Source organism: Melozone crissalis, unplaced genomic scaffold (genome assembly GCF_028551555.1).
Source record: "Melozone crissalis strain CALT ecotype California unplaced genomic scaffold, PUWL_Pcris_2 ptg000062l_1, whole genome shotgun sequence".
Classification (NCBI taxonomy): domain Eukaryota; kingdom Metazoa; phylum Chordata; class Aves; order Passeriformes; family Passerellidae; genus Melozone; species Melozone crissalis.
The window spans coordinates 6,712,149-6,735,413 of NW_026535840.1; the positions used below are offsets into that span (position 1 = coordinate 6,712,149).

General features: G+C 44.8%; 1 protein-coding gene across 1 annotated transcript in view; it reads right to left on the bottom strand.

Annotated features, from left to right (window-relative positions):
- The window catches only part of IPMK (inositol polyphosphate multikinase), a 31,223-nt gene extending 14,336 nt beyond the window's left edge, over window positions 1–16,887 (bottom strand). The window contains exons 1-2 of the mRNA XM_054288405.1: window positions 16,662–16,887; window positions 12,482–12,567 (exon numbers count right to left, since the gene is read on the bottom strand). Of these exons, the coding sequence (XP_054144380.1) occupies window positions 12,482–12,567; window positions 16,662–16,887 (312 nt within the window). The remainder of the gene's footprint in view (window positions 1–12,481; window positions 12,568–16,661) is intronic.
- Window positions 16,888–23,265: the final 6,378 nt, after the last annotated feature.

Below are 23,265 nucleotides of genomic sequence, written 5' to 3' on the forward strand. Positions count from 1 at the left end.
GGTAAAGTATAGAAGCTCAGACTAGACAGCATTTTCTCATCTTCCTCAAGACAATTCATGTAGAAACTATGCACATTTCAAATATATTTCTTTTCATTTGCTTTTAATGCTTTCAGCATTTTTTTCAACTTCTGTAGGAAAAACAGTAACAGTTTGGAAACAGCAGCTGGTTTATATTCCTGAAGGAACAACTCTGCAGGTTAAATGAAGCTTTGGATACTATCTGCTATGGAACTGCATGATAGTTACCAGTTTGCAACATGCTAAGAGGTTTCAAAACTATTCCCTTGCCCAGATTCCCCCATTCCACCCAGTGATGTAGTTGCAGACATAGGGGATTGCCTCTATCATGCTTCCACAAGCTTTGTAGACTGAAAGATCTACATCTACACCAATAACAATGACTGTCCCAGCATTTAGGAGCCATCTCACCCCACTCCCCACAGAGATGTCCCAGCTGTGCTGCCATCAGAGTGGTGTCGTTCCCTCAGCCCTACCATGGCCACCAGCAACACCCAGGGTGCTGCACAGTGAGCCGCCATGCTCAGGGTTCTGCTGGCACTGCAGTGAAGCCAGAGCCCACTGCAAAGCTGGCAGCAAGGCAAAACAAATATCAGGTGCTAACAGCTCTGCAGACTTGGCTCAGCTCACTGTCAGGCCACGTTTAACCACACTTGGAGATACCTGCCAATAGCACCTACAAAGGAAGGTAATGCAAAATACAAACCTGGAGTGTGATGTTAATGCAGCTAGAGAGAAAAAAAAATGGATCTGAAGTCCACAGGCTATTTTAGAGATGGAGGCAAGCCTTGGCTCTGCTCACCAGTGCCAGTAACTCGACACAGCACCTCATGCAGCAGCACTGTTAAAATTAGTTTTGGGAGGTTGTCCTAAATTGAGGCTTCACTGCAAAAATCTCAAACTAGGTGAACTCAAATCACCAGTGTGCTTCTAACAGAGGGACTTCTCCACAGCTAAGGCAGGGCTCCCCTGGCCTTGCACCAGGCACAGTTCTGACACCCTGTCAGTGGGCAGTGATCAAGAGCATGATACACCCATGCTGAATGTGTGCTAAGGGATGGAATTTGACCCATTCCTTGAACCAACTCATGGTATAGGCCCCATTTAAAAGAGACTAAGGCAAAGGGCTGAATCCTGAAAGCTCAAAGTAGACAAATATGTGCACAGTGTATTGCAAAACTCTGGGGTACACCCAACACCACACCCTCTGCCACTACTGTTGCTATCTTCAGTACAGAGCAGTTGCTGGGTGTGTGCCTTTAAGTCACAGTGTCACATCACAGGGCACTGACCTCTCTTCACATGCCATGGTTTGACAAGCTGGCATGGCCACTAAGGATGACACATCATTGTATGTCTAAGTCCAGTTTCCCTCCATTTTAGCATAAGCTGGTATGCTGGTACATCGATAAGATAAAAAACCTTGCTTGCCCCTGCGATCAGTGTATTTAGAAAACATTTCCTCACTGAGCCTCAGGGGTGCCAGCAGAGGACAGTGCTTTCTCCAGCAGACTGCAATGTACCTTGATCTTATTTAATGAAGAAAAGAAGCTAAGGGTGGACGAGAGGGAAAGATGAGCAGCAGGCAGATGCTGAGGCACAGCCGTGATCAGGCACAGACCTGAGCCCTGCTCTCTCTGGTAACAGCTCAGACAGCTCTGCAGGCAGCACTTTCTGGGCCAGCACTCCAAGCACTGACTGCTGCCATCACTTCATGCTGTACACAAGTAGTACAAACCCAATTTTTGTTTACTGTGGTAGCTTATGATCATAGCACCTTACATCCAAGGCAGGGCACTCCACTGCACCCAAGGAGCACTAATGCTCCTTTCTCAGATGAGTTTGAGGAGATTTGAGAGGCAGAAACCATCATATCTTTTACATGGGAGCAAGAGTATATAAACAGGTCAGGACCAAGAGGAGCAATGGAAACCAAAAGTACAACAGACAACAAGGAGAAACACTGAATGCAACTGAAAAAACAGGCAAACATAATAACTCATTTACTTAATTTATTAGCAAAAGATTCTGAGAAAGTGGAATGTCAGGAGACACTTTGGTTTTTTTAAGAGAGACAGGACCCTTGACTTACTTTTTAAAGTAAGTCAACATTAGGCCATTAAACTTTGCAGCTTAGCAAGGAATTATGAGTATGTTCCTGAGTATTTCAAATAGCAGGATACAACAAAGATACTCAGATAATTTATATGGGATGTAATAGCCCAAAGTCAAGACCAAATGGGGAAAAGAGCTCCAGAAGCAGTATCTTCCAAGGAGTCTATTCCTCAATAACCTGATATAAAACATTTTAAATGGAGACAGAACTCCCAATAATGCATTTTCCAGTATCACTACTTTGACATAACAGAACTAACTGCATTACTTCTGTCTCTCAAGAAGTTATCTTGCTCTCAGAACCAGTAAGAAACTCCTCTCATAACTGACGTAACATTTACAAGGCACTTATTTGACCTTAATACAGACCTCAATCTTAGCCTGTAATGTATTCACATGTCAAACAAGAATAAGCACTCAATTAATAAAGATCAGAGGAAGTCATTTGGTGTGGGCAAAGCAACAAAACCAGACATTTCAGGAATTATGCTCATTGCTATGCAGGACAGAAGCACTTCTGTTCATTAGAACTGGGCCTCATGAGCAGTACACATGTCATGGGCATTTGTTCTCATTTCATACAACCTGGTAGCAAGCCATAAAATACCAAATATAAATATAAACATAATAAAACTATCCCTAAAGCTACAGGAAATGCACCTCATGCCCCAAAAGGTATTGCTACCAATACTGCTGGAAGATTCCTGAAAAATGCAGGTTACCACTCACCTCAGGAAACCCTTAATAAATAAACCATTAGATTTTTACTTACACCAGCAATATTCCAATTTTACTTCAAGAAACAGAACTTTTTTTTTTAATGTAACAGTGGAGGTCCATCTCTCCAGCCAACACTGACAAATACAAGCAATTTCTGTGTTAGCATATATAACATCTTTATCCAATAAATCAAGAAATGCAAAACAACTCTATGCCAGCTCAGCCTGGGGAGTTATCCCTTCTACACATCACAGGCAACATTCTTCCAACAGCACAGACTGGAGACATAAAATGTCCCCAGAAAAGCAAGTAAATAGGATGCTGACATCTGGAGAGCTCACAGCATGACCATTACAAATTACAGCCACTAACTCACAGGAGGAACATGCTCCAGATATGTTCTGTGGCAGCTCAGATATTCTAACAGACACCATGAAGTCATAATTTCCAGTCATGCAGGACTTTTTAATTCTGAGGCTGATTTACCATCCCTAAGTTTTTAATCCAAAGTACACTCTGGGGTTTCCTGTAACAGATTAATCTGCTTTTAATGCAAACAGGGGGTGCTCAGGACAATGGAAATGTTCTTTCCCTTATTTAAAACACAACATTCAGAGGTTTTTTTTCTAAAGAGTAGCTAATGAGTTAAATGATAGAAGGAGGGTAAAACAAGTGTTGAAATTTCAACAGGAACCTAATTATAGCAGTACAGACCTGTCTTGAAATGTCCTGATGAAAAAATATCACTTTGACAGAAAAGCAATCTACAGAGAACCTTCTAAAGTACATTCAAGAGTTAGTTTAAAAGAACATGTATTTGAAAGCTATTTAAGTAGGAAACTTCTAGTGTCAGAGCAGGCATATCAGTCTGAAGCATCACCTTTCTTTGCTGCCAGCTACCATAAACTGTCCCTAAAGGCAGCAGCACTACAGCCTGCAGAGTCTCAGATGACACAGCCAGCTGCCAACATCAGGCAGAGAATTCACTGTCCACCTTGGGATTTCAGACTTTTTTGAGTAGTTAATGCACCTAAGTCATGCACTTAAATTAGCAAATGCAAGATTTACAGATGCTAGGGCAACCTCAATTCCCTCTTCCATTGGGTATGTATTATATCCCAGACTTTAATTACCTGAGCACACACTGCATTTCCCTCCAGACTCGTACATCAGCCAGTTACACCAGGCAATGGCAAGGGTCAAAAAATAGAGGTTGAAACAGCAGCTGTGATTTTAGCAATTCATATCTGCTTGGTTCTACAACTCAGACAGCCCTGGGTTTTTCCTGAAGTGGTACCATCATGGTTTGAGCTGTGTCACAGAACCTGTTTCCACAGAAATTACTGGCATTGAGCCAGCTCTGCTTGTATTCAAAATCTCATACCACAAGAACTTCACAAGTTAAATGCTTGTGAATGTTGTTACACTAAATACTACCATAGCAAATTGCTTAATTTCCTATCTAATATGCACCCATATTAATGAAATTGCAATCACTTTCACTGAAAACACACAGGGAGCACTCCCTGCCGACTCATGGTGAGTTTTTCAACAACCAACATCCCCAAGTCCTTCTCCCAGGGCTGCTCCCAGTCCCTTCTCCCAGGGCTGCTCCCAGTCCCTTCTCTTTCCAAACTGTTGGTGTGTCTGGGATTGCAGAGCAGGACCCTGCACTTCCCTTGCTAAGCCCCTTGAGTTTCCACTTTCCCACTTCTCAAGCCTGTCAGGGTTCCCCAGGATGGCCTCCCTTCCCTCAAGTACATCATCAGTGACAACATTACAAGCCTGTCTGGGTTCTTTTTAAATCTGGAAACTAGAATTCTTTTTGGAGATGGAATTTATTCTGTTTTTCTTTCAAGTAGGCAACCTACATTTTCCTCATTCTGTCAGTTCACCAGCCATATCTTACTTTTAAATGAACTTATAATGAGAAACTATTTTCTGTCTAACACTAACGTGTATTAGTAAGCTGATCCATATTCTAAAACATTCATAATTAAAGTCTAAACAGTATTTGATCCAAGCTGAAAAAGCACTTGCATGACCCTCCAGCAGAGGAGGAGCACTTTGCTGGGTCTTAATTCAATTTAACATACTGTGCACTTTACAACTATGCATTTTCACTTTATTTCCAACCAGATCTACTCTTGGTAAGGAATAATCCTCAAAATCAGGTTGCTGAGAGAACTGGATTGTTTTTTCCTGCTTATTTGCATAGACTACAGACTACTCAGTCTGTTCCCAACTCCACCCAGTAGTTCCATAATTGCATCAAATGGCCTTTTACTGTCTCCCTTTTTAAAGGGTTTCCTAGATTGATTAAAGTGAGTTGTAGTTGATTCTGTGATACACAATCCTCAAAGAGCATGGGAAACAGACACTCACCAGATCCTCCTAGGTTCACTTTCTCCTGTGTGGTGTGTTTCTTCCGAACTGGTTTTTGCTGCAGAGTGCAAGAACCACAAAAATCTGCCATATTTTCCAAGTCCTACTGGCCAGTCATTTAATAGTACAAAAAAAACCTTTATAGAGCAGTAGTAGGAGCTCAGCAGATTCTTACAGCTACACTTCATCTTTCATCTCTGTTAGACAACTCCTAATGTGAAACAAGATCTGAATTCCAGCTGCCAGTATTTCACAACTTTATCGAAACACCATTTTCTTCTCATTAGTTAAGAATTTCTATGTGTCCTTGCTTTTATTACCAATGCCCAGGCTCATGGTTAAGAGGCAACTTCACATGCTGGTTTGCTCATTTCCCCAGCAAAAGAGGATCCCTTCTAGACAATTCCTGAGCAGAGGAGTGATGCTGAGGGTAGGAATGAACTGCATCAGAACATGCTCACTGTGTTTGCCAACAGGTAATGTGGACACTTCAGCACCAGTATCTCCTGTGGCAGATCCAGATGTACCAGAATGAGGCACAGCCAAAGATCCTTTGGAGCTACAGCTCCCAATGCAGCAGCAATGAAAGGCATGGGCAAGGCATTGCTTCTCCAAAATAAGATGTTAAGAAAAGCAGGCATCCTATATTTATGTCCATAGAAGACTGCAAATCAAAACCTCAGCCAGAGACGTGATCACAGGATAAGGATATTTTAGTACACAACAGCAGCACAATGGCCATCATCCACTCCTTTTTCAGCCAAGGATTATCATCTAAATCAAGAGTACAAAAGCACTTGACTGAGCTTACAAAATAGGATAACTTATCCTGAAACAAGACGTCCTCTGCCTCCCCAGCCCCTTTCCTTTCCTGTCAGTAGCACAGAACAGTTTATGGAACACAGGCTCCCTTATCATGATTTATGCTATATAGGCTTCAAGGGAGCTGAGCCTTATGACTCAGTTCTTGCAATTCTGTGCAAATTCAGGCCAAAACCCATCTTTCAGACTGCTGCCTTCATTTTATGCCATTTGGGGGGGGTGGGGAATCACCACAACTCTTCTGCACTGCCTAAAGCTGTTGGACTAATTAAAATTAGTAAGAAAATAAGCAAGCATTGAGCAGGAATGAAAATACATAGCCCAGGAGCTGCAGCAGGTTATTGAGAACAAAATAAATAAAGCAGTAATGAAAAGACTACTGCTGATGGTCCAAATGGGCACAATTCCTGAACATTTCTTCTCTGTAACCCCAGAAGCACAAGGAACTGTGGTTTCAGAAATATTAAGGTAACTGGGTTTCATTAGCACATTACCCCCTGGTTACAAACTCAAAGACTGTTAAAAAAGACAGCAAAAGTTGCACAAACAATATCCACCCTGCCTGGTATCAGGCTGTAAAATGAGCTAGTGAGTTATGAGGGAAAGCAAAACACACACAGGTCATTGCCCTATGGAAACTGTATTTCAATGCATCCAAAGGAAACTTCAGAACAATTGTGCAGCAACCACAAAACCATTCCTTCCTAGCTTTCAAGTGTCTAACTCTCACCTAACCATTGTAAATCCCTTTCACATGTTGGAGCTATTTGTGTCTCCTATATCCTGGCTTTGTTTTTAGGACACATAACAAGAGTGAAAAACATTTTCTGCTATCTCCACTGGTAACAACTTCCTTGCATTCAGATTCAATGTCAGCAGGACTCAAACCCTGAACTGCTAGAGCAGTTAAGAGAGCCATCACTAAAGATTTGTTAACCACAAGAGCCAAGTGATTAGCTGAATTATCTTTTCACAATGCTGTGCAGTTAATCATCTCCCTTGGCTCACAAGCATTGGCCAGAGGTAGGAGGTTACCAGAGCTGAGCTGGGAGAACCCTGTCCACCTTTTCAATCCAACTTCCCAAAATCACCTTTGCACCTGGGACAGAACTCTCTGAGAATTTGGGTACAGCTTGCATTACAACAGCCTTGGAAACCTTATACCACTGCAGCAATGAAAATTTGGAGCCAAGGCATGGCAGCACCACTAGAACCAGCTGTGACAATTCTGAGGTACAGCCAACAGGGAAAAAGACAAAGGAAAAGGTACCCACTGGAAGCTGCCCAAGCTGCAGGAGCTTTCCCAGGACAATTTTCAGCAGGTAGCAGGAGGAGGGAAAGTGTACTACACATCCCCCAAGTGTCACACAGTCACCACAGGCAAACTGAAGGGCAATTCTAATAAAAGTTTACAGGAACATTTATTGATCTGTTAAGCATAAAATCCGAGTTTATTAGCTGTTCCACTAACAAAGTTTAAACTTCAGTAGGCCATGCTCTGAAAAGTGACACACAGTAAGAGGTTCACAGCAGCACTGAGTGAAAGCCAAGATCAGAAGTCAGAGTAGCCATTTCCAAAGAGTTCACAACCTTCTCTGGTTCCACTAACCATCAACAAACGCTCCATCTCCTCATGCTTAACACACAGCTTGTAAGAAACCACAGTCACAAAGATAACAACTCTAAATTCTCTCTTCCTCAGTTTTCATAGAATCACAGAATAGTTTGGGTTTGGAAGGGACCTTAAAGACCCTCTTCTTCTATCCCCCTGGTATGGGCAGGGACACCTTCCACTGTCCCAGGGTGCTCCAAGCCCTGTCCAACTGCCAGGGAACCAGGGGCAGCCACAGTTTCTCTGGGCACCCTGTGCCAGGGCCTGCCCACCCTCCCAGGGAAGGATTTCCTCCCAACATCCCATCTAACCCTGCCCTCTGGCACTGGGAAGCCATTCCCCCTTGTCCTGTTCCTCAAGGGCCTTGTCCAAGTTCCTTCTCCAGGTTCTCTTGGAGCCCTTTTAGGAACTGGAAGGGGCTCTAAGCTCTCCTCAGACCCTTTTCTCTCCAGAACAACCCCAATTCTCCCACCTTTTCCTCACAGCAGAGGTGTTCCAGCCTTCCCATCACTTTGGAGGCCTCCTCTGGACTCACTCAAAGAGCTCCATGTCCCTCCTGTGCTGGGGACCCCAGAGCTGGAGGCAGCTCTGCAGATGGGGTCTCACCCATCCCCAGCATCCCCTCCTTGCAGCCCAATCTCCCTTTTAGTGCCCACAAAAGCAGCTGCCCTGTTTAAGGCCTGACATCCAGCATCCTCCCTCTCCTACAGGACAACAGTTTGTGCAATGCTGCATTCCTGACATGACAAACTGAGGAAAGCCACGTGCTGGAGAGCTCTGAAATGCAAAGGCAGAGCTGTACTAGCACAGAGTGCTCCGGGGCACAGCCCGCTGGGACAGGGACAGGAGCCCAGCTGAGCACTGCCTTACCTCACACAGTAACTTTTTCAAACAACACTATCCTCACATTTTTCAACTCACCTGGTACAACAGATCACTGCAGGAGTGCTGAAAGATTTCCTCCTATCAACACTGCTGAACTAAATCAGAGCATTTCAGCATGGATAAATGAGCCCTGGCAAAAATCAGGCTGAAGCCAAATCCCAAAACACACTGAGGAGCAGGCCACTGCTGTGCATTTCTCAGCATGCTTGCTTAGGCAGCCTTTTACGAATTTAGTCTCTCTAACTGGAAAGGCTACATTTTCAAACAACAGTATTTCCCTGTTCCCACATCCCTGTATATTGCTGCCTCCCAAAACCCCCTTAAAAGAAGTCCTTTGGAGCACCTCCACCTACACAGAGCATTGCCATTACACAGAAACAACTGATCAGCAGTGCAGATAGCCCTTAAATAAACACCACCCTTATGCCTCAATTAGTTTCATTCCCTTGTTGCTCATGCCTATTGAAAACAAAGTATTTTGGAGCTATTCAAGGTTAAAAAAACTGATATTTTTCTCACACAGATAAGGGTACCAGAATACCAAGCAAAACACTCCATGGCTGTGCAGGCAATGTTTTTAAGGACTTCATGCCCTAAGTACAGCAAGGGAGTTAGCAGAAACAAAATTAAAAGGTTATTATTTTGATTAGATAATTACTCAGATTTACAGAACTCAACAGCAAGTGGACATTGCAGCTAGAAAGTCACACTCCAATGAGAAGTTAAGCAGTGCACAGTCAGCTATTAACAAACCAGTTAAGCTATTAACAAACAGCTCATTGTTTTACTGTGTTTTATCATAGAAGGTATTCATGATAATCTTATCATGCTGGTTTTCCCCTCCCTCATAACACATGGCAAGCCCCTTCCCTAGCAGTAGAGAATGAGACAGTGCTCTAGTGGATAAAAGTTTAATTGGTGAAATCACCTCTTACAAAAAGACCTCTATTTTTGACTGCTAAAGGTAAAACACTGAATGAAGAAAACAGAAAGGCAACTTGACAGCAGCCTCAATAGGAATTACTTCAGCAATTTTCCAGATTTGACAGGGACCTGTGAAATTCTTCCAAACTTCAGCTGCCACCTGCTTCTGAGCAAGATTTGGATCACTGACCAGTATTTTGCAGTACATGTCTTCCTCGAGTTTCCATTCCAAAATGGAATCCCATTTTGTTTGGGCTCTACTGGTAAGTATTTAGCACCATGCTCAACAGAAAATAAGCCATCAATAATAAGGGAAAAAACATCTGATTCACTGACAGACTTCTACCTCTGTCATGTTCACTTATCAGGCTGCAAGCAAATCCAACAGTTTCAGAAAAGGAGAATTTTTTGGTCCAAACAGAAGGTAATATCCACCTGGTACCATAATAAATATATCAGAGTTCCAGTCATACTTGTCCCTTAATGCCTCATTATCATCTATCACGACACATTCCCTGCAGCTGCCAAGTGCTAGGGCTGCTCACTGAAATACCATTTCCTGCTTCTTGGAAGAACTTCTGCTTCAGATCTGCCATAGCTGCTCTGCAGCTGACTCATCAGCTGAATCTGAGACATGCTCCACTTCTTGCTACCATAAACCACACAGCTTCTCAGTTACTTCCCATGAGGAGGTGTGCTGGTCCAGAAGGGAAGATTCCCTCCTTGTTTCTGCCCCAGGTACTGGGGCATTAATTTTCATGTATATTAATTTTCAGTATAAGGTGGGATGCAAAGGGAGCAGTTACTCACATAGCTACACACAAAACAGTTCTAAGCACATATGAAAAAACAGAAGCAGAAATTAAAAAAAAAGTCACAATTAATCCACATATGTTATTGGACAACCACCTGCTTTGATCTTACCAACCAACCTGCTGCTTTGCCCTCACAAAGGGAGAGCTTGGGACTCATCAGGTTCATTTCACTTGCTTCATTTCAAATAATTCCCTGTCTCAAGCAGCAGTGAAATTATCCTTCCCTCCATCTCTGGAGGCCAATCAACCTTCTCCAAGGTGATAATATCTCTGATTACTGCCCACAAGACAGGCTGAACTCAGCCACCAAAGCAGGGCAGCCTTGCTGTTGCTCCCTTTGCTTGTCAGCTTAGTCCCCTAAACTGCCAGAATACTACAAAAAAAAAAAGGAAGTTTAGCCATCTTTTAAATAGGTCAAATTAGTTCATAAATGTTCAAAAAGCACCATCATGGTACAAGGTAAAGGGCAGGAATGGGAAGAAAGGCATTTATTTCCCTTTTGACAACAATGAGCTATTGGATCAGCTCAAGCTGCACGTGGAACTGTACCCTACCCTGAACCTCCCAACCCAGAGCAATTATCATCCTGTATGATAATATCTAGTGCTCAGATGTCTAAACCCACATCCCACAGCTCTTGCCTGAGAGTAAACATGATAGCAGGTAATCATTGAAGAGCAACAAATCCCCAAGACCTTTCTCCTGTACTTGCACCACCACAACATCCATGGACGTGCTCTCCTTCCCTTCTCCCACTAAAAAGCCTTCTAGCCCACACACAACTAACCATGTCTACATCTTTCCCTTTCTCTGTTATTTTATGGCTTATAATCAAAAAAAAAAAAATCAGTGTTTGAAGCAGCCCAGCAAGGCCTCAGGAGACAGAACAGAAGCTTACTCTGCAAGTTACCAGCACTGATATCTGGTTCTCCACAGCACAGTAACAAACACACTAAAACAGACACCCCCTCTCCAAGACTCTGCCCAGGTGTTGCTCACAGCTTGTCACATGAGTCTAAGCTTAAAGAGGCAAAATTATCAAGTTTCTGATGTGAAGAGTTCATGTGCAAGCAATGCCTGAACTTACCCCCCTCACCTGCAGGCTCTAGGCAGGGACAGCACGTTACTGCCTTTGACTGAAGATTTCACAGCACAGAAGACAGCCTGGTGCCTAAAGGAGTTTGTTCTAGCTTCCTCCTTCTACTCAGGTTACCAGTCAGGCTGGATGGCATATTTCTTAACCTCATCTCAATGAGAGTCCCAGAAAAACTCAGAAAAATATTTACATTTAACTGGCTCCTAGTAACTCAAGACTGCTGTCCTGTCCCATCATGAGAATTATCAAATAATGCCAGTATGCAAAAACACTGTTCACTTAAAGCACCTTGCTTTGTTTAGTGAGGCATTTTAATGAAATCTGCAAGGTCTTTTCGTAACTTAAATAAATACCCTTTTAGGGAGAAAGAAACCTACCAACCAAAATCCAGGCCAAACACCACAACAAGCAGAGGGTCTCAAGACTCCTCTTACATCAAGCATGAAAATTTTATTAGCTTTTTGTACCTAATAAGCCAAGGCATATCAACCTGACACACAAAAACCACACCACAGACTGTCACAAGCAGGTAGCACAGAGCAGGCTCTACAAATTGGTCACAGGAAAGCAACAGCTTTCCTGGTGTGCACTTGTTAAAGTTACTGATAAAGCAAACTGAAGATATGCAACAGGGAAAATACAACTGAAGTTAAAACAACTTGAGAGGTTTGATATTTATTGACTTTTTAAAGGAGCTGAGTTTTAATACAGTGCACAGAGCAATACTTCTAGCAGTAAACCAGGTTAGGAAGAAGCATAAAACATGCTAAATTTAGATGTAAGCAATGAGAGACTCAGCTATGTGAGAAAGTTGGGATCAAACATACAACCCTTTAAACATCGACAGGAGATAAGGCTTTTCAATAAAATCTTAGATGCTGTCAAAGTCTGCTGTCCTATGAACAACCAAACAAGCTTAAATCCTGTGAGTGAAGTAGGTCTGAAATGCAAGGAGCAGAAAGTTCTAGAGAGGACACAGCATGGCAGGGGATTTAGGCTGCACTTTCCCAACTGCAAGGATAAGGATTTACTTCTGCAGGAAGCACAGCCCCCATTTCACCCTCCCCCACACTGAGGGACCCTCACCTTGTTGTAGAACTCCTGCTCCCTGGGCCCACGGGGTGGTGGCTGCAGCTGCTTCAGGACAGTTCCATCTGGATGCTGCAGTATGCCTACAAGAGAAGCATTTCCTTCAGGGCTTAGTTTTAACAGGTACAGCTTTCTTTTTGCCTTTTTTTCCCCCAGAAATAGTGATTTCACCATCAAGGACAGCCTATTGAAAAGCTGCACTGTTTCCACAGCACACATAGTAGAGACAAAATTATCAGAATTATCAGATCCAACACATAACCCTTAGCAGAGGTTTGCTTGCATTCCTCTTATTTCTACCCACTGAATAATTTCCTGGGTGTAGCTCTGCCCAAGGCCAACACAGAACTGGGATTTGACATTTAAAACTTTCACCCCCAAAACCCCATCATTAACTAAAAGAGATTACACAGACACTCCCTTTTTAAATAATTCATAAATTGTTCTTCAACAATGCCAAGACTTTAAAGGAGTAGCACATTTAATGCATTTCCCACTACTAGAGCAGAAATAAATGTCTTGTGGATGTACATCTACACTAGTGGCACAGACAGAGTATGTCTTTACTACAAGAAGCAGCATCCCTACAGCACTCCAAGCTATCAGATGCTACTGCTTGTATCTCCCATAATTACAGTACAGAATTTCATCTCAGCCAGGCAAAACCTCCATCAAGCCTGCACAAAAATCCCTCCAAAATGCCCTCATGAAACAGCCTTATGACTCTCCAGTCACCAGTATTTCTGAAGAACTGCAGAAGAAATGCAGCTGAGTATCTGAGGATGCTCAAGACATGGATGTAGGCAAGAATGGAGAGGAGTAACTGCATTCCTCTGAAATGTGTGCTGTGTTGCACCATTAGGTTCAACAGAAAACCAAAAATCCACTTCTGGAAAAGAATTTTTCTCCTAGGATTCATTTCTAGCATTTCAGACAGTAATTTATTTTGCTTAGAAGAATAGAAAAAATGTCAACTGTATCCAAAACAGGTTCTATTTTCAACTGAGAAAATGTGAGAAAACAGAAAAATGAGCCTGGAGCTTTGCATCCCAAAGAGAGTTTGCAGTTATAATAGCAATTGTGTTTTTCACTCCTCAAAAACCATTATCTATGAATGGCTCTGTTGTGCAGTCTTGGAAACTAAACAAAGTTTTTAGAGACCAAGATATTTACTTTAAAACGACCACCAGACTTAGAATAGTTGTTTCAACAGTTTGCTATGCCAAAGATTTGCTTTTAAAATTTGCATAAAACAGTTCTCAAGCCATGTTTCTTGCCTAAAGTTGGATTTTATACACTTTCCAAAACTAGAAAAATATTGCCACACATGTGCAGGCTACCACAACACAAGGGGAGCTTGTGTTCTCCCTCCCTGTACCCTTTTGCATGTGCTGGAAACCACTCTGCAAAGTGCACCCGGTACTTCAATGGCACATGGGAATTCTTAACAATCACATTAAAATAAAATAGGTTAAACATTAAAATGGGTTTTAGAACACATGCTCCTCAAAAAACTGCATTTTGCCTTTGATAAGCAAACAATCTACAAGGCAGAAAGATCAGGCAAAGACTCCTGGAAGCAGAATCCATACACTATTGGGTTATACATATTATTTGAAGAGTTGAATATAAACTGACATCCAAAGTTCCCTCATTCTCTGCATTCTAGAACACTTACTGAATTATTCTGTCACTGAGACTGGAGCAGGCCTGAAAACCAGAACCATGTTTCAACATTCACCACAAAGAGGTAAAATCCATAACCTTCCTTCCCTCTGGTCTACAAGAAGCACAGATCACCACCACCTGCAGATCATACCAACAGATGGATGCTGGCCATGGGTTTCTTGTAGGCTTCCTGGGATTTTTTTCAGCACAGACAGGGAATAGGACTGTTTTAATATATGAAAAAGCAAATTAACAGAACTCTGCTGAAAATAAAACCCTGAAATATCTCACAAACATTTCTCCCTGGCTGGAGATGCAAAGCTTGCTACCGCTCTGAAATGAGCAGCAAGTCACTCTGAGGGAGAATGGCGCCTTTAGCTACAGAACCCCACCACTGGCTTGGGGACCCCCAGCATTATGCAGGCACCACACTCAGGCAGGTGCAGGGGGCTCTATAGGTGCCGTATCCCACCAGGTGCTGTCTCTCTCTGCCTTCCTAGGGAATGAAGCTACAACCCAAAGTCATTACTTTACTCACTACACATGATTTATCTGGGAAGCACTACTGCACACAGCATTCAACAAAAGGGCACTCACAATGCACAGCAGCCTAATGTCTACACAGGCAGGCAGAGAGGCTCTGAGAGGCCTTTCTCTGCAAGGCAGGGAACAAAGGGGGAAAGGAAGGTTATTCAGGAGAAATTTTACTGTGTACTTCTACTAAAAAAAGTAAAAGTTCAAAATACTTTGGATACCTTCAAGTCCTCTGTCTGTTTGTATGTGGGAATAGAAGGGAAAATCGAGTTATAAAATGAGAGCTGTGAGTACCAGAACAGCTCTGCTCTTCACTTCAATATAAAACAGTTTCCAAGATGAGAACATCAAAAATGGTGGTGCCTCTGCAAAAAAGTCTTGAGCTTGCCCATGAGATGTAGTGGAGCAAGCTTTACCTAACCCACTGCAGTGGCACCCAAAATACAGATGATCACCTGTGCTGTTTGACCTCACTGCAGTAAGACTCATGTGCCAAAGGTGAAGCTCTCCCTGACTGAGGCTTTTTTTGTCTGATCCCACCTCATGCTATGATGCATGAACAGGGAACACACACACCTTCGAGGACCCAATGCACCTCCACCTACATTTTATTGCACTGGCTGCAATGGGGCAAGAATTACTTTTCTGTGGAGATTATCAGCAGCAAGACATGCCATGGAAACAGCCTGCAGATAAGACAAACTCACAGCACCCTTATTGCTATAATTCCAGTCACCGATGATCAAAAAGGTTCTGAAGTTCAGCCCTTGGCAGGGGCAAAGAGAAGAATGTTTTTTTGTTGAGATTATCTGCAGCAAGGCACACCATGGATGCAGCTCTAGACAAGACAAACTCACAGTGCCATTAGTGCTGTAATTGCATTCACTGAGAGCTGACAGGGTTCTGTAGCTCAGCCCTGGCCTATTCAGCATGGGCAGTTCCTACAGCCAGCCAGGGTCCAAAGGCAATATGCCAGCAGGTGCCCATTATAGCTTCTCCCAGAGAGCACACTGCAAACTGAAGGGATGCACACCTTCCATCTGGCCGAGAGGCAGGAGTTACCCCAAATGCAATGTCCTGGAAAGGTGAGAAGTGCCATTTGGCAACATTAACTTAGCCACTTGCTTTGGCACTGACCACTGCCTATGCTAAGAGGCCCCTCCATCAGATGGGCAACACCTTACTCCTCATCATGGAGCTAAAACAGAAATTTAGAGCTGGGGGAGGCATACTGTATCCTCATGTCTTGGTATTACTAGATCACTTCTCAGCCACTGGCTCCGATTTATGGTCAAATAAACAAGCAAATAACTATAGCTTAGTAATAATTTGCTGAAGGTTCTGGTGGCCACAGGTTCAGGTGGTCCCGTTAGATCTGCCACGTTTCTGACATCTGTTTTGAGAAAAGCAGCTGTCACCTGAATCCCCACTTTTAAAAAGGTGCCTGATAAAATGAAGCTGAACGGCACAAGTCCTTCGGTTTAAGGGTGCCCGATAACCACCACGTCCTGACAGACTAACGCCATTTAGGAAAAGCACCAGAAGAATGAAATTCAGCAGGGGTTTCACCGCTCCATCCGCGGCCCGTGTGTAGCGGGGAGCTCACCGGCCGCCCCTCCGGCCTTCCCGGGCCGGCTCCCGTTCCCCGGCGCTGCCCCAGGCCCAGCCCCGGCCTCCCGCGCTGCTGCGGCCCCTCGGGCGGGCAGGTGCGGCCCGAGCCCGTCGGCGGAGCTCGGCAAGGGCCGGTCCTGCGCTCGGCCCCCGGCGCCGCTCCCGCCTGCACCGACCCTTGCCCCGCCAGCCACAGAGCTGCCCCTGCGCCGGCGGGGCATGAGGGAACGCGAAGCCAAACACGCCGGTCGCAGCCGGTCTGGGAGAACTCAGCTAAACGGAGGGTAAGGTGGGGGTGGGAAGAGCTCCCTCGCGGGTGTCCCGCCAGGCCCGCCGTCCCCTCCCCGCGCCCGTCGCCGCTCACCGCCTTTATCCTTGCCGTACATGTGCCCGGCCACTTGGTGCGACAGCGGCACGCATCCGTTCAGCGCTCGCCGCCGGCCGCCCCGCGCCGCCGCGGGGCCCGGGGAGGCGCCGGGCACCGGCTGGGCCGCGGCCTCGGCCTCCTCCGACTCGCCGCGCCCGCCGCCCGCGCAGCACCCGCGCCCGCCCTCGGGGCGCCCCGCCGGCCGCGGGGGCTCCGTGGCCATGTCCCGGCGCTGGCGGGCTGCCGGCGGCGGGCGGGGGATGGCCGCGCTCTGCCGGCGGCGGCTGCGGCCGGGCCTCAGCGGGCCCTGCGAACCAGGACGCGGGCGGCAAGGGCCCGCGACTCCATCACCCCGCACCGCGCCGTCCGCCCACCCCGCGCTAGGCTGGGGCAGCGGCAGCGACCGCCGCCGCCCCGCCCCGGGCGTGGCTCCGCCTCCGCCGCCCGGCCTGGCCCGGCCCGGCCCGCAGCGGGACCGCCGCTGTGCTGACGATGACGGTGGCCCTGGTGGCGCCGCGTGGGGCGCGGCCCCGGGAGGAGGCCTGGGCGAGCAGCGCCGGTTCAGCGGACGCTGGGGAAGGGAGCGGGGCCCGGCGCAACCGGCCGAGCGGCCCCGAGGCGCAGGGCACCCTGGCCCTGGCTCCCCGCGAGAGCCGGCAGAACCGAGCGCTGGCGGGCAGGGGGCGTTCCTTCCGCTGGTTCTCGGTAACCTGAAATACCCCCGAATCTTCTTCGTTTTTAAATAAATCTACCGTCACGCCGGGGTTTGTTCCATTTCTTCTGCAGCAGACCGGAGTGACTGCAGGGAGATCCAGGGGAGGGGTGCAAACAGTGTAAACCTTGACAGCTGACAAGGAGCCCTTAAAGCAGCCTAAACCAGAACCTTTCCACACGCTGTATGTGCTGGTTGTGCATTATAGATGAGTGCACCTGGCCCAGCACTAGATTAAACTGGATAACAGATTAATCTCTAAATTGAATTTTACCTCCCCATGAACAGAGGAAGGTGTGCATGGTCCTGCATTCACTCTCAGGACCCCAAAGCTTGGCTAGGAAACTTCATTAACACTTCACTAGGGCTCATATTAGCTCTATTTGGCAGCCTGTACTGCCTTTTCTTTTTGCTGTTTCTATCCTTTATAAAATGAGCAGATCTCTGTGAGTATTAAATCTGCACTTTTGCTATGATATCTGCCAGTATCAAGTTCTGTTTAGCAGTAGTAGTACAGGAACAGGAAAAAAAGGCCAGAGACAGGAAAATTAATTTTAGCAGATATAGGTTGTTTTCCCAGGTTTTATAAAATGGTCTGATGCATATTCCAGAATTGGCATTAACATCAGAGAAACCTTGATATGATGAGCTTGGCTATTTCCCACCTGTTCCCCATCCCACAGCTGGGAGATGTGGAGATGTGGCAGGGGCTTGGGAGAAGTGGCAATTTAAGGGATTTACTGGGGACATTAAAGTATCAAAGGAGCAGGAAGGTCACAGGGAAAATTAAAATTTGAAGAGTGAGTGAAAAGAGCAAAATGTAAATCTGTTGAAACTACTGAGTTTCTTAGTTCATTGTTCATGGAACAGATTTACACACTTCATTGGATAAGGTGGTGCAGACATGGGTTATAACTCAGCAAGATCCTTCCTGAAGGAACAAGGCTGGGCAGAAAACATTTCTTCCTCCTGAATATCCCCTTCTCATCAGTCATTACTGTACAGCCCTTAAGATCAGGAGCCAGATGGGTGCAAAAGTCAGCTCCTATCTTCAGATACCCAATGATGAATTTTCCCAGGGAGGTGCTGGCACAGGAAATACCACAGATTGGCCAACCCTTGCACAAGAACTAGTGACATTTACAGTGAAAAAATGCACAAGTGTGTGTGTCTGGCAGAGAGAAGGCTCCCAGTCTTGACAGGAGCTGCAGCAAGGTTTGGATGCCAATCTGAGCCTTGCAGAAAGGTATTTCCCTCTGCAGAGATGTGAGGCACTTCAGCTAATCTGGGTCTAAACACTGAGAGAAAAACAGAGATGGCATTTCAAAGCTAAGTGCCCATCTAACACGGCAATCTGCCTGAAGTCAAAATCTCAGTGGAAGAAAGAATGGGATTAAAAGGCAAAAAACCCTGGAATTTAGAGATTATTCAAGCACCTAGTCCTCAGTGGAGCTGCTAGATACTCTTGCAGCTAACAGAAGTGTGCCTGGAGGGCATTAAAAGAAATACAAAAGCATGAGTAATTGGAATAAGTAAACACTGACTCTTTCCTTTTCCCTGACATTTGCTTTAGTCAGATTTATGCATACAGAAATCAAGTGACATGAGACTATCCTCCACTCACTCATTCCACCCTCACACTTCAGCACATGGAGCTCACTAATCTTTCTGGGAACTTCTTCTAAAATGAAACAAGTGAAACAGAGAATAGCAGAAATGGCAAATAATTCCTTTCTCCACAGTGTGATCCTGTAAGAGATTGCACTGAAAACTGAACCTACCAGCAAGATTCCCAAGGAAACTTCTCATCTCCAGGCTGTGTGACTGCACTCCAAGAGAAAGAAGAAGAGGCTGTGAACAGCTTCTAAAGGAGGGGTATTTGTTTGAGAATCTCCTCCAATTCTCCTGACAAAATGCATTTGGCAAAATTATACCTAATTCTGGATTACTGTTTCCCACTGTTGCTGAAGATCACTCTTCCCTCAGTCAGCCTGATGACAATGTACAGACTAACAATGCCTAGAAAACACCAGGACTGTGTTTGTGCTGTGCAGGGATGTGTCATGGGCAGATTGCACAGCTGCCCTGAACTGAGTGAGGATTACAAAAGAATCCCCTTCTGCTGAAATAAAGGCCTTTTGCAGACACAAAAGTGAGTTAATAACTAACCACAAGACGCACAGTAGTTTAGAACAGGAAATGAGCTCCTGTTTAAGTGGAAGTGCAGGACATTAGGTAAACAGAGGAGTGGGGCTGGGTCTTTGCCAAAATATCGGTCCTCCAGAAGTATGCTGACAGCAAACTCTGCTGGATTTTTCACTGTACCTTCATATGGTTCACAGCCACCTCTTCCATACCTCACCAAAACTACTGCTCTTTTGCCAGAGCAGTGCTTTCTGCAAGGTCTGTGTGAGAGACGTGGATCTGCTGCCCACAGAGCCACTTCCTGCATCAGGCTGCTGCACGTGCATAGCTCCTGCCAGCCCAAGAGATTGCAACAGAGCCAGCCAGGACCAGACACGTGGGCTGAAAGCAAATGTCCATCACCCAGACCAGGTATCTACTGGGCAGGCAGAAGCATCTGCAGTGGGGCTCCTGCAGGCAGGGAGGGCTGTCCCACTCACACAACACAAGGCAGACACCTTCACAGCAGCATGGAACTTGTAGCAGCACCACAGCTCTTTTTTCTTGCCATTTCAAAGGAGAAGTGTTGCTGTACTGTGACTTCTTAAAATCACTCAGGGCGTCTAATTCTTTGTTAAATTCACAGAAGTTCTGTCCTGTCTTGATCTTGTTAAGTGAAGGAAAAATCTAAGCATGCCCTTACATTTTTATCTGCTGCAGCTGTGAAATTCAAGGGTGTCATCCTGCTTTCTTTCCCAGCTATGGCCTTGTCACTTAGGCATCATGTCCTACAAGGATTAATATTTTACTTGGCAAATGGATGCAAACTCTGTGACATTGCTCTCCTCCCTGGCAACTGGTCCATTTGGGTTTTCTAGAATGAAAACAAAGGGATGCTGTCAAAAGCCAACCTACACTCTCTATGATAATGTGGAACATTTAAAAAAATTACTGCTGAGTGAACTAAGGTTCACTCATGGCAGTTGTGTACCTTCTGCATCACCTATTCTACAATCAGAACTGCAGCTGTGAATTTTGGGAGGTCTGTTCTGCATTAGAAAGATACAAGGACTATAAAAATGAGAAGCTAATTTCAACAGTTCTTCTTCAGAATCCTTGGATTTTATTTTCTCCTTGGTTATCAATTAAGAAACCAAGCCAAGTATTTGAAGGAAAAGTTCATTTTTGAACTGAGAGTAGATGAAGGGCTGGGAGGCAAATGAAAGGGCTTTGATGGTGGAGAGGAGGCAACAGTGAATCTGTGCTGAGACTGGTTTTATTCAACATCTTCATTCACAACCTGCAGAAAGAAGAGTGCACAAAATCTCCGGGTCTACAGGTAATCCTGACCTCCTTAGGGCAGTCAATGCCATGCCAGTGACAACATCCTGCAGGATCTCACAAAACTGAACAAAAGGCACACTGGTGGCACAGGAGTTTCAGTATAGATAAATGTAGGGTAACACATGTAGAGAAAAATAATCCAAACCAAAGCTCTTTGATACTGATGATGGAACTGTCCACCATGGCCCAGGAAGGAGGCCTGAAGCTGCTGTTAACAGTTGCCTGAGATCATCAGCCCAGTGTGCATCTGCAGCCAAAAAAAACCAACAAAACTTTTGGGAAGCAGCAGGAACAGCGTTGAGGGAAAGAAAAAAGGTGTCTTTTTTTGCTCTGTGTAGCCTCAGTACGACACACACTGAGTCCAACTTCCATGCCTGGTCTCTCACAGAGAATAGGAACATACCAATAACTATCAGTGTGAAAGATTAAACCATCATTTGTGGAGAGCCTAAATAGCTGAAGCATGCTTCAGCTGCCTCCAGTTCTAGAAAACAGCAATGACAGATATGTGTGCTTTGACATCCTTGAGAAAGCAGCTGAGCTTCTACCTGAAACAGAAACTTTAGACCAAAGTCTTTAGTACCATCTCCTGATCTCATGGCTTACATGCAGATACAGATCCTCCTTTTGTCCTTCTAAACAGGGATTTTTTTCCAAGTACAGTGTTGTATCACTATCAGGGGTTGCTCAGGGCTTACAAATGCATGATGACATCTTGGATTTTACCAGTCACATCCTAATGCTTTAGGATAAGCCCAGAACTTGATTTAAGGTGATTAACATGCCAAGAGGTTTATTTAAAATGCCTTTTTGTCTTTCCCTAGAGGTGACTTAAATTGCCTCCACCTGCAGTAAAATTAAACACTTATTTATTGGTTAAACCCCCTGGCATTAAAAAAGTCTGTTCTATTAAGTGGCATTCTACTGCCAAAATCTGCAAAACAACAGCCACAACCCTTAAAAAGTAATTTAACCTGCACAGCTGTTAGAGCCGAGATTGAAAGAACACAGTTTGAAAAGAGCATCAAATTTGATAATTACTGCAGTGGAAGTCTGTGCTGGCCATTGTTTTGGTACCCAAATCTTGAGCAAGAGCCCTGGCAGTGAACAGACAGTGCATCTTGAACATGTCTTACCCATGTATGGTGATATTTTCCAGCTGTAGAGAAGTATTTGAGAAAAGTTATGCAGTGTGGCCTTATCATTCATTTTGCTGCCTGTTGCCAGCAAGCTTGACTGAACAGAACAAACACTGCAGTTACTGAGCAGACCCTTGAATACACTAATTTTTGAATGCTTTACACAATAAAGATGTCATCTTTGGGATGCTTAGGAAGCTTTTTTGCATAGGCTGCTCAAGAAGAGGAGAAGGCACTTTTTTTTTTGTGTAAGTCTGCCACACATACAAAAACAGCAGAAGAAAATCAGTCTGCACGACAAAAAAGGATGCAGAGCAGGGTGGATTAAGGGCAGTGCAATGTCAAATAGGAAGGAGGGATGGTTGAGTCTTCAGCTGGGAAAAGTATAACAAGAGACATGATCTGTCTGTGCTTATGTGAGACCTGTGCAACTTCTATATATTGAAGGAAACAGAAGTTGCTTGAAAAGCCAGGAAAATCCTTTCTTACTTCTCCAGCCTGCATATGGGAAAGGTGGACTGCATCCTGCTTAGCTAGTCCTGTAAACCTACTGTGATTTTACTGACTTCTAGGGGCATACAGTAAATTCTCCTATTTGTTACAACTGCACATCTAATTAAACAGCTTACAAAGTGAGGTATGGAGGAACAGGAGACTGCTAAGGGGACCCACTGCACTGGTGTGCGTTGCTTTCTGTCCAGCAGGATTTCCCAGTTGAGGAGGAAAAACCCCAGTGAGAGATGTCTGCTCAAACACAACCCTTCAACTCTGAGCAGCACAGGTTTGGCTAACAGAACCTCCACTTTATACTTTTAATGCTTGGCTCTATTAGGGTATATAATGAAATGCAACATACCATTGTGTCATTTGATTTATCCCTTTTTGCTCCCACGTAGCACTGTTATATGATGGTCAATCTTCTCTAGCTTATACTCTCCTCCCATCCACCACATCTATTTTTCTTCCTTTTCCTCTTCTGCTCTTCACAAATTTGTTTATTTTTATGTTATTTAGTTTTTATTTAGCTGCTCTCTGCATTAGCCTCAGCAGTAGGCAGCTTGGAAATTGTCCTGCCAAGAAAGGCACTACACACTCTGGCAGCAGAAAACAAGCATCAGAGAACTTCAAGCAGCAGGCCCAGGTACCCATTCTAAATTAATCATGGCTCTAGGAAAATTATTATGACAGTGCAAAACAAAGAAGCCACTCATCAATGCAGGAAAACCACAGCAGAAAAGCCTGGATACAGAGAATCTGACACTGCTGGACTGAGTATGTGTCA